Source organism: Macrobrachium nipponense, chromosome 2 (genome assembly GCF_015104395.2).
Source record: "Macrobrachium nipponense isolate FS-2020 chromosome 2, ASM1510439v2, whole genome shotgun sequence".
Classification (NCBI taxonomy): Eukaryota; Metazoa; Arthropoda; class Malacostraca; order Decapoda; family Palaemonidae; genus Macrobrachium; species Macrobrachium nipponense.
The window spans coordinates 117,175,356-117,191,376 of NC_087201.1; the positions used below are offsets into that span (position 1 = coordinate 117,175,356).

The following is a 16,021-nucleotide window of genomic DNA, read 5'->3' on the forward strand; positions in this document are numbered from 1 at the left end:
CCTAGCGTTTCGATATAATTTGTTGCTGTCTGCTATCCTGCAGAATACCTTTTGGAGGTCAAAATCGGTGTTTGTGTCTCATTACCTGAAAGAGATTGAGACGGTGTTTGAAGATTGTATTTCTCTCAGTCCTATTTCTGTAGCTGGCATAGTGTTGGGAGAAACAACATAGGGGCTTTTTCCCTCTGTAATTTTGCCTTGTATCAAGGTTGCTGTGTTAAGGGAAGCTGGGGGTACTTTTAACAGTCGATTGTTTTTTAATATGGTGGGTATAGGTTTTGTAATATGGTGTAGGCAACTTGTGGTTTGCTTGTATGTGGTATGTGGTCTTCGCCCAGGGTAAGGGCAACATTATGTTTTCACCTTTGTCAAGTCAGTGGTGAACCGCCATGACTGCAAAGGAAGTCCACTCTATGTAGAGGCAATCTTTGGACAAACATCCAAGCTCTCTACTACATAAGATGAGCACCAACCAGAGGCAGTATTCTCCTGCAGTAGCTCTCTTACAAGGTAAGGTACAACAAGCACTTAGTGCTGACTATTGTCTTTTTTAAAAAATCCTGTTATATTTTTTAATTAAACATACATCCACAGCCCCCATCCTTGCAATGGGTAAGCAGCTGTATAATTGTTTGGTAAAAGACTGCAATAAAAATGAAATTTTTATAATAAAATGAAATTTTATTGCATACTTACCGAACAATTATTTAAATAAAGCCCTCCCTCCTACACAGGTGGATGGTTGGGCAAAACGAATTGTCTTCACCTGAACAGTTGTACCAGTTCCTACCTCGAGTGGTGGGAGATGACGCCAGCTACATCAGTGATGGCGGCGCCACTGCGAAAGTTTAAATCTTTTGTCTGCCGTGTAGGGAACCTACAGTTGTATAATTGTTTAGTAAGTATGCAATAAAATTTTATTTCATTATAAAAATTTCATTTTTGGAGGACAAAAACAATTTATTCTTTTATTACGTTTGTCTACAATGTAGCACAGTTTGTAAATATCGACATACAATACAAGATAGAGAAAAAAATACAATGTTGGAGGTGTATTATCGCAGTCAAAGGAAAGCAGGATCAATGGTGATGAAACAGATTTCATAATGGAGTATTCTTGGTGACAAACGGGGTAGGGGACGAACTAGATTGGTGATGAAATCGGGTGTACCCATTTAGGAGGTACATTTATTAGTGGATAGGATTATGCCACTTCCAAATGTAGTATGAGTTGTTTCAGTCAGCCAAGCTGAACTGAATATATCCAGTACTGGAAACTGGAAGGAGTCAGAAAATATCTGCATACTTCAGAATAAATGATTAAGTTTTGATTGACTGACAGTGCCATGAAGGCAATCATTACCTAACAAAAACACACACAATTGCTCTCGAATAATGCATGTGCTATAAGCAGTCACTTCCTAATGTCTAAGAACTTGCATAATGCAACATTTTGAAGATAGTAATAATTGACTTAGGGGATGATGTGGGCCTTCTTATTTTTATTGATAAATGAGGCATAAATGAGAATATACAGTAACCTTATGACATTTAAGACACAAGGTCATATCTGACCTTGTCCACCCCTCTGCCCTTACTTAATAAGACCCTTAAGCTATGACTTCTCATTTGGGTTCCTCATCTGCTTTAGATATGCAGCATTAACCCCTAATGGATGGATACCTCATAGTAGCAAAAACAGGTTTTTTTGGGTGAGGGATGGATTCACTCATGGTGAGCATCAATATTACGCGCCGTCGTTGGAGAAATGGGCAGGAAAGAGGTTCCAATACTTATATTGGCCATATATTCACTAATGGCAACTTTTAGACTGGCTTAGAACAAAGATTAGGCAGCTCTTGAGTTAGTTGTGATCTTGACTTCAAGGGAGCATGTGCTGCCTCTATCTCACATGCCATCTTTTTATAAATTTGCTCATAAATATATCCAGGGGCGGCTTTTTGTTTTATTCTTATCTTTTATGATAGTATGTTAAGTTAAAATTGTAATTCTGCAAAGAAATAGTATTAGAAAAGACATGTATAATCTGAAAAAGTTCCTGCATCTTCGATTTCAGTAAATTTATGTAAATATTTTATAACAAATATACTCAGAATTTGTTACTGATTTTAGTTCTTATCTGTTTTGATATTTTGTGAGCTGTAATTATGATTTTAGAAAATAAAATAAAATTATTTAATAGAAAAAATGTGTATAACTTGGTGAAATTTACTTTATAAAAGTAACTTACCAAGTAATTACTTAGCTAAATTAAAAAAATTTGCATGCAAGTGACTATTGCAATGCGTGGGTGACAGGTCCTGCCCACTGCAACAGGAACTCTCAAGCGACAAGCCACCTACAGTGTCATTCTTATTCATGTCACACAACCGACATGTTCATGTTCGCCACTTTTGCGATTGCTTGCTGAAGTCAGTAATGTACCCGCTTTAGTTAGTTTTTCGTCTGTTGCATTTTACTGGTTTGCTTTACTGGGTGTAGTAAGTGTAAATGACAGGTGTGTACAAGAGAACTTGCCTGTGATGAATGTAAGGTAATAAATCTCTCACCTATCCTCAGTCCTCCTCTCCCTCCTTTCACTTCCTCAGCCCTCCTCTCCCTCCTTTCACTTCCTCAGCCCTCCCTCCTCTCCCTCCTTTCACTTCCTCAGCCCTCCTCTCCCTCCTTTCACTTCCTTAGCCCTCATCTCCCTCCTTTCACTTCCTTAGCCCTCCTCTCCCTCCTTTCACTTCCTCAGCCCTCCTCTCCCTCCTTTCACTTCCTTAGCCCTCCTCTCCCCTCCTTTCACTTCCTTAGCCCTCCTCTCCCTCCTTTCACTTCCTTAGCCCTCCCCTCCCTCCTTTCACTTCCTTAGCCCTCCTCTCCCTCCTTTCACTTCCTTAGCCCTCCTCTCCCTCCTTTCACTTCCTCAGCCCTCCTCTCCCTTCCTTAGCCCTCCTCTCCCCTCCTTTCACTTCCTTAGCCCTCCTCTCCCTCCTTTCACTTCCTTAGCCCTCCTCTCCCTCCTTTCACTTCCTTACCCTCCTCTCCCTCCTTTCACTTCCTTAGCCCTCCTCTCCCTCCTTTCACTTCCTTAGCCCTCCTCCCTCCTTTCACTTCCTTAGCCCTCCTCTCCCTCCTTTCACTCCAGTGCTCAGCACCCATGCTTCCAAACCCAATGCCATTGCGAATCTAGAGTCTAGGATTAACTCCAAGTTTGATAATAGGTTTAATCTAGTTTTAAGTTCCTCATGGACAAAGTAGAGAGAGAGAGAGAGCAGTGATAAAGTGCTAAGTGAAGTGTCAGTGGAGGAGGTGTTTGCCCATCCCGTCGGCTCTCCTAGACGAAGGTCACTGTCCTGCTCCCCTGCACATGGGAGAAGACATACCATAGGTCCAAAGGAGTCCGATGCAGTTTACCCATGGGCTACTGCCCCCTCTTGTCAGTCCTGTTGTAAAGTCCCAGGATACAACAGGCTGCCTTTGGAAAGGCATGTCAGTGTATGTGCCCTGTTTACCATCCAGTTCCGACTCGGAGTCTGATCTTGGGCATCATAGACGCTATGGGAACACTTCTAGGCCATTGAAAAGTCATATGTGGTTCCAGTCAAGCGGCATAAGGACTCATACGACTTCGCCCTTCCTTTGTGTAGCTACAGGGTTGACCCTTCAGTATTTGCACCAGTACAGTTGCCTTTGCATCCATGGGACTCAGCTGTACTGCCATCTCCCAAGGACTCCAAACATCAGAAGCTCCATGCTAGGCACTCATTACCTGAGCATCTGGGTAGGTGCGTGGCTTCCACTCCCGAGAGCCTAGTCCCAGGCATGCTTTCATCTCCAGTGACTGCTCGCCCACCACTGGCTCCTGCACCACTGTTCTTGCTCCCTTGACTGCTCTCGCTTCCGCACTGCTTGCTCCTGCTCCCATGATGACTGCTCCTGCTCTTACGATGTCTGCTTCCTCACCTGTTCAGCCCGCACCTGCCCCTTCCTTGGAGCTGCAATTCATGACTCCTGAAGAGCCAGCTAGCAGATATCCTGAGTTACATCAAGAAAGCTCTTCCGGTGGGAATTTCCTCTGAGATGGCCGACGACCTTTCACTGGTTTCTTCGGAGGACGAGGAGGATGAAGGTCAAAATTTGACTCAGTTGATGGCATACAAGGCTTTACTTCTTTTCCTTTTGGAGAGCTATCCAGGGTTCTTTACTTCTCCTACTTCCTGCCTCCTCGTTCCTGATGTCAAAGAATCAGCTGGAACTTGTTCTCCTTCCCAAGATGGTCCTTTCCACCTCCTCCAGGAAGGCTCTGAAGGTGGTCAAAGAGTGGCTCTCAATGAAGAGGGAACAAGGGAAGGCGACGTTTACTCATCCTCCTTCGCACCTAATAAAGTGGTACCACAGGCCTTACGATGCCCCTGTTAGGTAGGTAATGGCACATTTTGGCACCATTTTTGGCAATTTTCAGCACTTGACAGGCCTCATAAAACCAGAACATCAGAAACTGAGGCCGCTGATAACCAGGGACTGCCTTAATGCCATAATTTTTTTGTTATATGGTACAGGGATAGATTTCTGTAAAATGGTGAAAAGCTAATATTAAAATTGTGTGGTTGGTTTCAAAGACATTGATGTTTGAAAACTAAATGCTTTTCTCTCAGTTTGTAAAAAACAGCGCTTGTTCCCTTGCTCTGCTGGGCACCTTAAATATTGATTTTCTGTCACTCTGAGAATGACGTGATTTGTATGAAAAGTGAAATGGCCTAGTTTTTTCTAAAACCTATAAGTGAAGCTTGTACCAATGAAATGCTCCAATTCTGCCTTCCTTTAATCTTAATTTTTGTCCTCTTACATACAAGAATGGTTGATTTTTTATTTCTACATAATACTGGATTATATTTTATTTCTACATAATAGTGGATCATATTAACTTTTGTGCAACAGTTTATAATGGTACCTGTAAATTTCATGGCATCGTAATTATTCTTGGAATCATAATTATTGTATAAAACTTCCCCTATCCGGTAAATACTAGTTCACTGGTCCCTCATCCCTTTCTTCCTGTCCATCTTTCCTGCTGAACTGATAAAGATAAACTGCTTATGGTCTTACGTAATAATCACCACTTTCTCCAAAATCTGAAAGTACCCTGATATTCTGGGAAATTCTGTATACTACAAGGACAGATATTTAATTTTAGATTTCTTATAGTAATTATGTATTGCATAAAGTGGATTAAACAGTAAATTTTAATCTCTGACATATTCACTATAATTACTTTATTTTTTACCCTGCCAATTTGTAAAAATCTGATTATAGTTTGTAGTATACTATAGCCATTTGGCCTGGAATCTAATGATGGTAGACAAAATTTTGCCTTTCTTTGTGATTAAAGCTCTAGTGAATACTGTCAGCTGAGGTTCTGGATCTTCCTCCTCATTCTTAGACAGTCCTTTATCCTGATCTCAAGAGATGGATTTGACTGTAACACCAATACTGGAATAATACTTGTGAGTGCTAACATATACTACTATGACAGCTGGCCTCTTTATCTAGTTGTTGAGTATGAATGCTATACTTGGAATATCCTTAACTACAAAATTCTGTGTGTGGCTGATGGGGCATTGGATGCATACTGTATTTGTAGCCTTCTAAATCTCCATAAGCTACTGAACTGTCGCTGAAAATCGTAGGTATCAGTGAATTCAAATGATAAGGAGAAATATTTCATTGTTTCTCTTCCTTCTGATCTAACCTGCAGTCAAGGGAATAATGTGCAGGTCATTTACTTCTATGTCATTGTTATGTCTACTTGGTAGTGAACCAGTGGTCAGCAAAGAATAAGACAATCTCCAGAGAACTGAAGTTGTATGGAAAATAAATGAATTTCAATTATAGTCTTATGGTTCCTGTCAGGAATTGAAAACCAAGTTGAATGGAGCAGAGCTGTGGTTTTATAGAAGAATGCTGAGAATATCATGGATAGATAGAATGACAAATGAGATATTAGCAAGAATTGGAACACAGAGAGCCCTTGTAAGAGAAATACATAAGGAAGAGACAAGTGAATTTTGTTGGACATATAATAAGAAGTGAGAAGATAGAGCATTTGTGCCTCACTGGGAGGATAGAGGGGAGGAGAGTGAGAGGTAGACAAGAGTAGAATACTTGGACAGCTTGATGGTGACTTGGATGGAGATTATATTGTAAATCAATTAACAAGCGGCTAGCGATCGAGAGAGGTGGAGGCAAATGACTGCCAAAATCCAAGACACGCCATTTCGATAGATAGATAGGTTCCCGTTATAATTCAGGAACTGATTCATGGAAACCACACACTTCACAGGATGAATATTTGTATGGTTAAAGAAAATCACAGTGATGCTTCTCCCTTGGTTGTGAGGATAGAGTTGTAAAATTAAGATAAAACAACTTGAATATTATCATTTTTTGGTGATAGGTAAGCTGCTGCTTTCTAGAAACATGCGTATACAGTGTCATTTCAGCTTAACAGACTGCTTGCATGCAGGTCTGTTCCTTCCAGTAACATGATATAACCTACATAATAGGGTACCCCAGAGCTAGTTCTTATATGTTGCAGTCTAGTGCAATTTCTTATAAAGTATCTAATAGCCTATCCTAATTGGTATTTTGCAGTTATTAAATTTAAAGTATTGATTTATTTATCAGTTTAATTCAGATATGCATATCTGCATAATGAATTGCATCTGACAATTTGTGTATGTAGACTGTACCCTTGCATGCATACAAGATGCGTAAAGTAATGTTCATACAGCATAGATAAACCTAAATGTTTATTTTTAAACATAAATAATTACCCAGAATTTTCATAAGAAATTAGAGTTGAGAGAGAGAAGAGAGAGAGAGAGAGAGAGAGATAGAGAGAGAGAGAGAGAGAGAGAGAGAAGAGAGAGAGAGAGAGAGAGAGAGAGAGAGAGATGCAAGCAAAGACATTGTAAATGTGCAGTATACTATATCCTAATACGATGAGTACATGAGTATATGTATACCCTGTACACATGCACAGTACTAAATTATTGAACTGCATTAAGTACTGTAAAGTACATTGCTGTTATTCAGTAATGTAAATAAAGATAATCTGGGAGAGAGAATAAGAAGGTTGAGCCCACATTAACTGTGAAGTGTTTCCACTGGCATAGCCACAATTAAAAAGAAAACATTAGTCAGCATGAGGATGTTTGTTTGTTTACCCTTCCATCCTCACAGGCACAAACAAGAAAACTTCTGTTTACTGTCTGATAACCTTACTCTGTTTACCGGATTTCTCCGGTAAGTACATAATCTTTTAATTTAATTTTTATCGGACTGTAGTGAGTGCATTAAGAATTGAAATCTGCCAAATCGAGGTCCACTAAGTTTTGGCGCCACTTTACCAAATTTGATGGTTTAGGATGAAGGATTTGAAGTTTGCTTATGCCCTTTGGATTATTTTTATTGCAGTGCTCTTGAGTTGTTCTTTTTATTTTATTTAGCCTAACATTTGCCAGGTTGTGAAATTTTAGATTTAAGTTAGTAATTCTGTAATACAAGACAGTACAAAAGCATTGTGGAGGTAACCACTTCTTAGCTCAAGGTTTACTATACATATTTAATAAGCCTTCATGCTGTTTTCAACAAAAATGAAGTTTATCAGTGTGGAAAACACAAAAAAATTATAAAATTTATTATGCCAAAATTCCACTGCAATGTCCTGTCAAAATTACATTTTTAAGAGTTCCTAACAGGATAATAATCATAAATTTTTATTTCTTTTAAACAAGGTCGGTGAAATCTTCTTGGCTGCAGGTACAGCTTTCAACAAACTAGCTGAGTTAACAATGCAACTTCATCCAACAGCAGAGCAGTCACCTGCAGGGTAAGTATATATAATACGTAATCAGTTAGCAATATACAGTATAGAACTGCAAATTTCATATTATGTAGTTTACCAAGTAATTACATAGCTAATGTTTCTAACTAGCTTAGCAACTTCTTTTTTTTTACCGTTAGCTTTTCTGTTTATACCTAGGTGACAGTCCCGCCCACTATTGGGAAATGCGGGAAACAACCTGACAGGTATACATAGTATTCAATTTGTTTCTGGCAGCTTTGGTGTAAACATTGGTGCCATTTGCAGTGCTTTTTTTTTTTTTCCGTTTGTTATTTTGTATTTTTTTGTATTTGGTGAGGTACAGTTGCTTAGCTCTGGTTGTGCTCAGGCTATAGGCAGTTTATTGTTATAAATTTGGGTTAGCTTTTAACAGATTATTTAGAATTATGTCAGGTTCTAGTGGTATGTACTAGTATTAGCTAATGCAGTGGGATAGGCTGCAAGGCTAGGCTAACCAAGACTTGTTATGATTCTCATACAATGTACAAAATGTAGGAGGAAAGATTGTAGTATGGATAATACCTGTAATGAATGTCCAACATGGTAGTGTAGCAAACAGTGGAAGGTTCTCAAGTCTCATTTAGACAAGCTGGAAAAAAACACTCTCTTAGTTTAGAGGCCAGGCTACACCGAAACCTAGTTTAGAGGTTAGCCCTGTTACTCTTCCTTAGACTCTTACGTATTCCTATTTTTCCTCCTAATACCGACCCTCTTACTGAACATCTTCTACGCCTGTGCCTGGCTGGCTCCCTTGCTTCTGATCCTAATGCCATCGCAAGTCTCGAATCTAGATTTGATAAGAAAATGAATCTAGTTGTAAGTTCCATTGCAGAGTTGGGAGCTTCCATTAAAGTGTGTATGGAAAAAGTGTTTTCTGGAAAGCAAAGTGACATTGCAGTGCAAGTGGAGGAGGTGGCTATTTGTCCCTTGTTTCTTCTAGATTGAGGAGTTCAAGTGGAGGAGGTGGCTATTCGTTCCGTTGATTCTTCTAGGCTGAGGTCACTGTCCTGCTCCCCTAAACTTGGGAGAAACTATTCCAAAAGACCAAGGGAGGCCAATGGGGTTTGCCCACAGGTAGTCGCCCTCTTTGTTGCACCTGTTTTACAGTCCCAGGTGTTGGCAGGCAGCCATTGGAAAGGTTTGTCCAGGAATATTCATAAATTGTCCTCAAGCTCTTCAGACGATTATGGCTTGGACAGACAGAAAGTGCTGCAGATGTTACCTGGACTCTTCCTGACCTCTTAAGTGCCCTTTTGGAAACCCTGGTCAAAGCCTTGATCGGCTGGAGGGCCCAGCACCTGTTAAGAGGTACAAGCATTCTCTTTATAGTCCCATACCTTGTTGCAGTTACTCTATAGACCTTATTACAGTTACGTTTGTTACCCATATGTTTCTGCTTCTGTCCATCATCGCGCTCACTTATCTCCTTTGGACAGCTCGGAGACCTTCTCACCTGAACGCTCAATTCATGAACCTGTGTCCTCTCCTAGCTCAAAAGCACCCAATGCCCACTCATAAATGTTCGATTTCTGCTTCTAAGTGCTTGGCGCCCCATCCTGAGCGCCTGGCACCAGCTCCTGAGGACCCTGTGCCCACTCCCAGGCACCCATCATCTGTTTCGTCTTCTCAGAGGCTGCAGTCTCCTTCGCCTCCTCAAGTTAGACCTCCAATGTCAAGAACCTGTGGCTCCTTTGGCAAATGGTTCCTTATTGTGGTGCTTGCTTCAATGTTTTAATGAGGAACTAACCAGATGACAGGGCAAGGCTCCCAGAGATGGTATTATCATCCTCCTCTAAGAAATCCTTAAAGGAGGTGGGAAACTGGCTTTCCTTCCTCTCATTTAGTTTGCAGGGGATACTTGTCATATGTGACTGGTGAAGCTCCTTCTTTAGGAGTTGCTGCCTCTTCCCAAGAGGACTAATCTGGTTCAATCAATTCGTCTTATCATTATGCATTCATGTTAGCAAAAATAATTTTCTGCAGAACTAGATAATTTAGTAAAAGACATCTTTCAGGTCTTTGAAGTCAGAGTGAAGGGTTTTTTAAGGGGAGCTGCAGAGGCTATTGCACAGTGCAGACAAAAATGTTCTAGCCTCCTCTGCCAGGCCAAGTGGTCAGTTTTTTGTTGGTGGAGTCACAACCACAATGTCTCTTTTCTGAGACCTCTGTGACACAAATTGCAGATTTCCTTCTTTACCCGAGGAACACTAGGAATTTGTCTCTCTCTAGTATTAAAGGTTATTGAGCTATGCTTTGCTCAGTATTTAAGCATAGAGGTCTGGATCTATAGTCAAACTCTAATATTAAGGACTTCCAATATGGCAAAACAGAGAAAGGACAACACTGGTTTCCTGGAACCTGGATGTGGTCCTTAAATGGTTGATGGGCCCATCTTTTGAGCCTCTTCATTCTACTTATTTTAGGAATCTGACATGCAAAACTCTCTACCTCTTTGCTTTAGCTACAGCTAAATGCATCAGTGAGATAGAAGCCATTGATAAATGGGTAGGTTTTTCTCAAGGAGATGCAGCTTGCTCCTTTACCCTAGGTTTTTTGGTCAAGAACAAAAACCCATCCAAGCCCTGGCCTCATTCATTTAGTATTAAGAACATAATTGATATTCTTGTCCATGAGGAAGAAGAGAGAGTACTAAGTCCAGTCAGAGCTCTGAGAAACTATTTGAATAGGACAGAAAAGATCAGAGGTCCACTTACTAAACTTTGGTGTTAGGGAAGGAACCCATCTTGTTCTCTGTCAGAGAACGCTTTGATTAGAGAAGCATGTTCCTACATCCAGGAGGACCTCCATTATTCAGTTGACCTACTGGAAGTACAGGTCTATTTTTGCTTCACTACCTGAAGGAAGTCAAAATAGTGTTCGATGATTGCAGTACCTTGTGGCCGTTATTGGTGGCTCGCATGGTATTAGGTAGGAAGCACTCTTTTTCTCCTGTGACCGTTTTGCCCTGGTTTTGAGTTTTGGGGAACTGGGGAGTACAAGGTACCTGGAGTATCCACCAGTCTTAGTGGATAGGTGATGGTGTTTTACTAGTGTTTTCAGAACAGGTAACAGTATTGATCTTGGAATTTTTTAAGTTTTGGTACTGTGCCCAGGTAAGGGCACCTTATTGTATGCTTTGCTAGCCATCAGGCATATCCTCTACTGCAAAGCTCCCACTCAAGTAGAGGTGCCCCATGGCTCAACCGCCACACTACTGCGGGTTAAGAGAGCACCAACCAGAGTACTTTTCTTACCAGGTAAGGAAACATCAAGCATTGTATATATTTAAAGGTAGATTTTCCATTTTCAAATTCATTACCACGCTTTAATGTTTTGGAGTAGAGTACAGTGGTCCCCTGAATTCGCGATACGTACCAGGGATACTACCAGCCACCCCCCCCCCCCCCCCCCCCCCCCACGAATAGTTGGAACCCATGTAGAAATGCTTAAAATGGCTTATTTTATTTGTTAAAATGCAAGAAAACCCCACTAAAAATGTTTATACCTGGTTTTTTTTTTAATAGTTTTATCATAAAAAGTGCATTTTATAATGAAATTGATCAAAGAAAAAAAAACAGGAATTTGTGGAAATTTCTCATAGAAGAACACCATAAATAGGTGAATTTCCCACGAATAATGGGGGGATATGTTCCTGAGAGAAATCCGCAACTTTGCCAAATAATAAACCTTGCCTGATGTTGTAAGGAAAGGCGCATCAGGCAACCGACCCCTTAGTGTAGGGATAACAGTGGGAAGAAGAAGAAGAGACTTTATATATAATTACTTGGTAAATTATTTATATGAAAATGACACTTTCATGGTAAATTTTTCTCATATTTACATACAAAATAATTACAGAATCAGATCTTACCCTCCTCCCATCTTATGAATATGAGGGCACAAAAAAGTAGAGTATACCTGCCAGGTTGTTTTCCATGTTCCCCGATGAAGTAACAAGATGCCATATAGTACTGTTGCCTAGTTCTTGCAGGTTCTGGTCACAGCATACTTGTCACATTCTTCAGTTTTCTGGGCACCAGCTTGAAGAGCCTCAATATACTGGGTTAGATTTCAGGATTAAACTGGCCCAAGAGTCCCCTAAGATTTTCGGTATGATCCTAAATGGTTGTTTTGGTAAAATATGGTCTGTTACTGTGTATTAAGCCATGAAAACCAGATTGGAAAAGTAATTTATTTTCTCTAAAAAAAAAATATATATAAAAGGACCTATTTTAAAACAAGGAGAGTGTTATTGTACAAGTGAAATCCTTCTGTAAAAAATACTTCTTTATTAAACAATTGAAACAAAACTCAATAAGGTTCAATAAGTAACAAAAAAAGAACACTGGTGCACAATATTGAAGTAACCATAACTTGCGCAAGAACGCTTATCTAGAACATTTAAAAGGAAATGACTCAGGTTTATGACATATCAAGTGAAAGGACTCAGGTTTAGGACATCAAGTTAAATGGCTCAGGTTTATGACATCAAGTTAAATGATTCAGGTTTATGACATATCAAGTTAGACACAAAATATTCGGTGTCCAAGTTTCAAAGTTCCAGCTCTTGAATAAGAAGCTCACCTGAATGGTAAGCTTCTACACCTGTGGGGAAGAAAACCATAAGAAGCTCACCTGAATGGTAAGCTTCTACCTGTGGGGAAGAACAATTGACAGTTAGCAGTGGAATGAAATACGACACACCTCACGTAGAACAAAACCAAATTTTTTAAACAGAAAATTAACAAAATAAAAATTCAGATAACCTTTGAGTCTCACTTTCAACTCACTACACCGATAGTGGCCGGGACTGTCATGTAAGTACGAATGTACCGAAGGTGTGATAGCACTAAATTTTTTTATTTTTAAGTTGCCACGGGAGAATCATTAGCTATGTAATTACATGGTAAGTCTATATGAAACTTAATTTTATTAAGAAAAAGTTATTTCACCCCTACTTATCACAAAATGTTCTGAACAACTTAAATCTGTAAATACATACTAAGGTTTAACACAATCAATTAAAGGCGCTCAACAACTCTTTATAGTCAAATTTGGTCTATTCATAGACCAAATTTTACACGTTCTTATGATGGGGGGATATTAAGTCCATTTATTTACTTTGAGGCTTTACAGTTTGTTTTAAAAGCTTATTAAGACTTAAAAGAATAGATATTTAAAGAAATTATAAATATAAAAAACACTTACAGTAGCTATACAAAATCTTCCAAATCCTTTTCTCTCTCCCTTTTTGGTACTTAACAGCTAGTGTTCACATGGGTTGGGTTAAAAAACCTTTAAATGGCTGCAACCTGAACAGTATATAAATTGGCATGGATTCATATTTGTAACCTGTAATCCCCTAAAAGGAAAACCAGCCATAATTGTAGTTGCATTGGTTATGCATTTTGAAGTTACCTACAGTAATCACTGAAATACATTGAAATATTGTAGACTACCATAAGCTGTTCTTGGAAGTAGTGTAAGTGTAGTCAGAAAAGTTAATAGATTTTCTTTTCTTCAGCACCAAATGGACTGATGAAGAGATAGAAATGCTGCGTTCGTCTGTGAGAAGATTTGGTGATGACCTTAATGTTATCAGCCAAAGGATAAAATCTCGTACTGTGTAAGTTCATAGTTGTCAAAAATCATTCTTAATAATTAAATTGTAGGCATACTTACTTTGTAATTACACTACATATTGGAAGCCATCTTTCATACATGATGAAGAGATTTTTGGTATTATATATTTAGTCATTGCTCTTCACTTTACCTATACCTCTCTGTAATGGAGATTATTCTCACAGACGTATGCAATAATTTGTTTTGGTTGCATAGAATTTTCAATCAGGAATATGTTTTCATGTAACTTGGGCAAGTTTATATACTTCATAATTCATCCATTTGTTTTGGTTGTATAGGATTTTCAATCAGAGCAATATGTTTCCATGTAACTTTGGGTAAATTTATACTTCATAATTCATCCATTGATAATAGTACTTCTATTTACCTTATGGTGACTTTGAAAAACTTATACGTAAACAGTTTCTAGACTCACTCCCCTCTTTAGAAAAGTATTTGAAGCTAATCATATTTATCTTTGTGGGCTGCTCAGAAGCAAGATCCTGTGTCAGCACATGGCTGAATTTACCTAGCACAAGCAACTACAAATTTTATGACTAACATTAAAGAGACATTACCACTAGCAATTCAGCTTTATTATTTATCATCAGGACTCAGATTCGGACAGCATTAAAAAAGAAGGCCTTTGAAGATGCAGGAATTCCCCCTCAGACAGCTGCTGCATTGCAAGCTCAGCAGACTGCCACATCTACCCCTGGAAGCAGTGGTGGCTCCTCAAGTATGATAGGTGGACGGGATGTGACACTGAACATGCTTAATGCAACTGAATCAGAAGTGGATGTTGAAGGGATGAGTGGAGTTGGTATGGATTTTGAAGGGGCAAATGAAGTTGTCACATCTTAGGAGTCAAATTTAATATTGGACACTATATTATATATATTTTGATAATAAAATAAATTTTTATCTTAATTTCTTGTGTGATTACTGAGAGTAATTTAATGATAACCTTGAAACATGAAATTATCCTTTATTATTAATAAGAAGGATAAATTTCAACTATTCTCTTTGCCTTTTATAGGTCTTTTATTATTGTAAATGAAAAACTTGTAGTAAACATGGTTTTTTGCTGTTGATCATGAACAACATACAGATGTAGATTTTAGTGTTGATTTTAATAGTAATTTTATATCATCTTTAAGGTTCAACTATCTGTTAATATGATATTGGCAGTTTAGACTGTATAGCACACTATTCATAATAGGCAGTCCCCAGTTTTTGAAGGGGGTTCCGTTCTGACAGGCTTGATGATAAGCGAAAATGGCCAATAACCAAAACTTAGTGATTTATGTCGCTTTTGGCACTGACAGCTGGTTAATGGTGCCTCTTTTAGGTATGCATCAGCACCATAAACTCTATTATAGCTGATTTTATGGTGCTAGACCAGTACCATAAAACTGAATTGCCATTAACTGAGTGCGCCGATAAACCAGAGACCGCCTACTTGGAAAATATTTTTAAAATTATCAAAGTCGGTTGGTATCCAGAAACCAAATGATTATATTCTATTATACAAATTCAGACATGGTTTCCACAAAAGTTTGATAAGGTTGGAGCTTAGCCATATACAAATCCTGTCTTTGTCATTTACAGGGCTCTGATATGCAAAGTTTTTCAAGTGACTAGTAGTAGATTGATGCTGTAGATGGTATTTTATAGAGCCCAGATATGTTATGTTTGGTGTTCCATGGAGTAGTGTTTTGGGACAAAGGCCAGAGAGGAACTTGATCCTCTGATGTCATGTGCTCTTGCATGCACGGTATTTGTGACAGAACTGGAAGGTGATGAGTAATCACCTCATGAATCCAAAAAGAAATGGTATTCTTGGACACTTCTTTCTTGGCTTGGCCTGTGCCAACAAAAAGTCTACGACACCTAGGCCTTAGATGAAGAGTCCTTTAGCTTCCTGTTGAAGCGAGTTGCGAAGAGGTATAACATGGGTCTTCCCCATAGGAGAAACAGCCTGTTCACTATGTCCTGATGCAGACACCACTCCATACCTAGAACTTGACTCTCACAACTTAGCTTGTTGGCCACCACATTCCTCTTGGCTGGAATGTACCTGGCCATGAGCTCCACCAATTTTATGATTGCCCACTGGTGCAGCTCGACTGTCAACAAGTGGAGTTGGCGAGACAGCTCCCCCTGTTTGTCCACATATATTACCACTGTGGTGTTGTTCGACATCAGAATAACAAAGCCCCACCACCCTTTCTTGAAACTCCTGAAGACCCAGAGAAACTGCCCTCAACTCCAACATGTCGATGTGGCGTTGCTTGTCCTGTGCACTCTAAGCCCTCGAGGCTAGGAGCTCTTTGAGATGAGCACCCCCAACCTTTGGAGGAGGCATCCGAGAACAGGAGCAGATCTGAAGGAGGTAAATGAGAAGGAATTCCCGCTGTCAGGTTCTGGTCATCCAATCACCACAAGAAGGTCATTTCTTACCTCTGCTGACAGAAGGACCTGGAG

General features: G+C 39.4%; 1 protein-coding gene across 1 annotated transcript in view; it reads left to right on the plus strand.

The window, feature by feature from the left end:
- Positions 1 to 14,464, plus strand: part of LOC135221501 (chromatin complexes subunit BAP18-like) — a 30,227-nt gene extending 15,763 nt beyond the window's left edge. Inside the window, exons 2-4 of the mRNA XM_064259237.1 lie at positions 7,803 to 7,897; positions 13,437 to 13,538; positions 14,146 to 14,464. Coding sequence (XP_064115307.1) covers positions 7,803 to 7,897; positions 13,437 to 13,538; positions 14,146 to 14,398 — 450 coding nt within the window. The 3' untranslated portion in view covers positions 14,399 to 14,464. The remainder of the gene's footprint in view (positions 1 to 7,802; positions 7,898 to 13,436; positions 13,539 to 14,145) is intronic.
- The last annotated feature ends 1,557 nt before the right edge of the window (positions 14,465 to 16,021 follow it).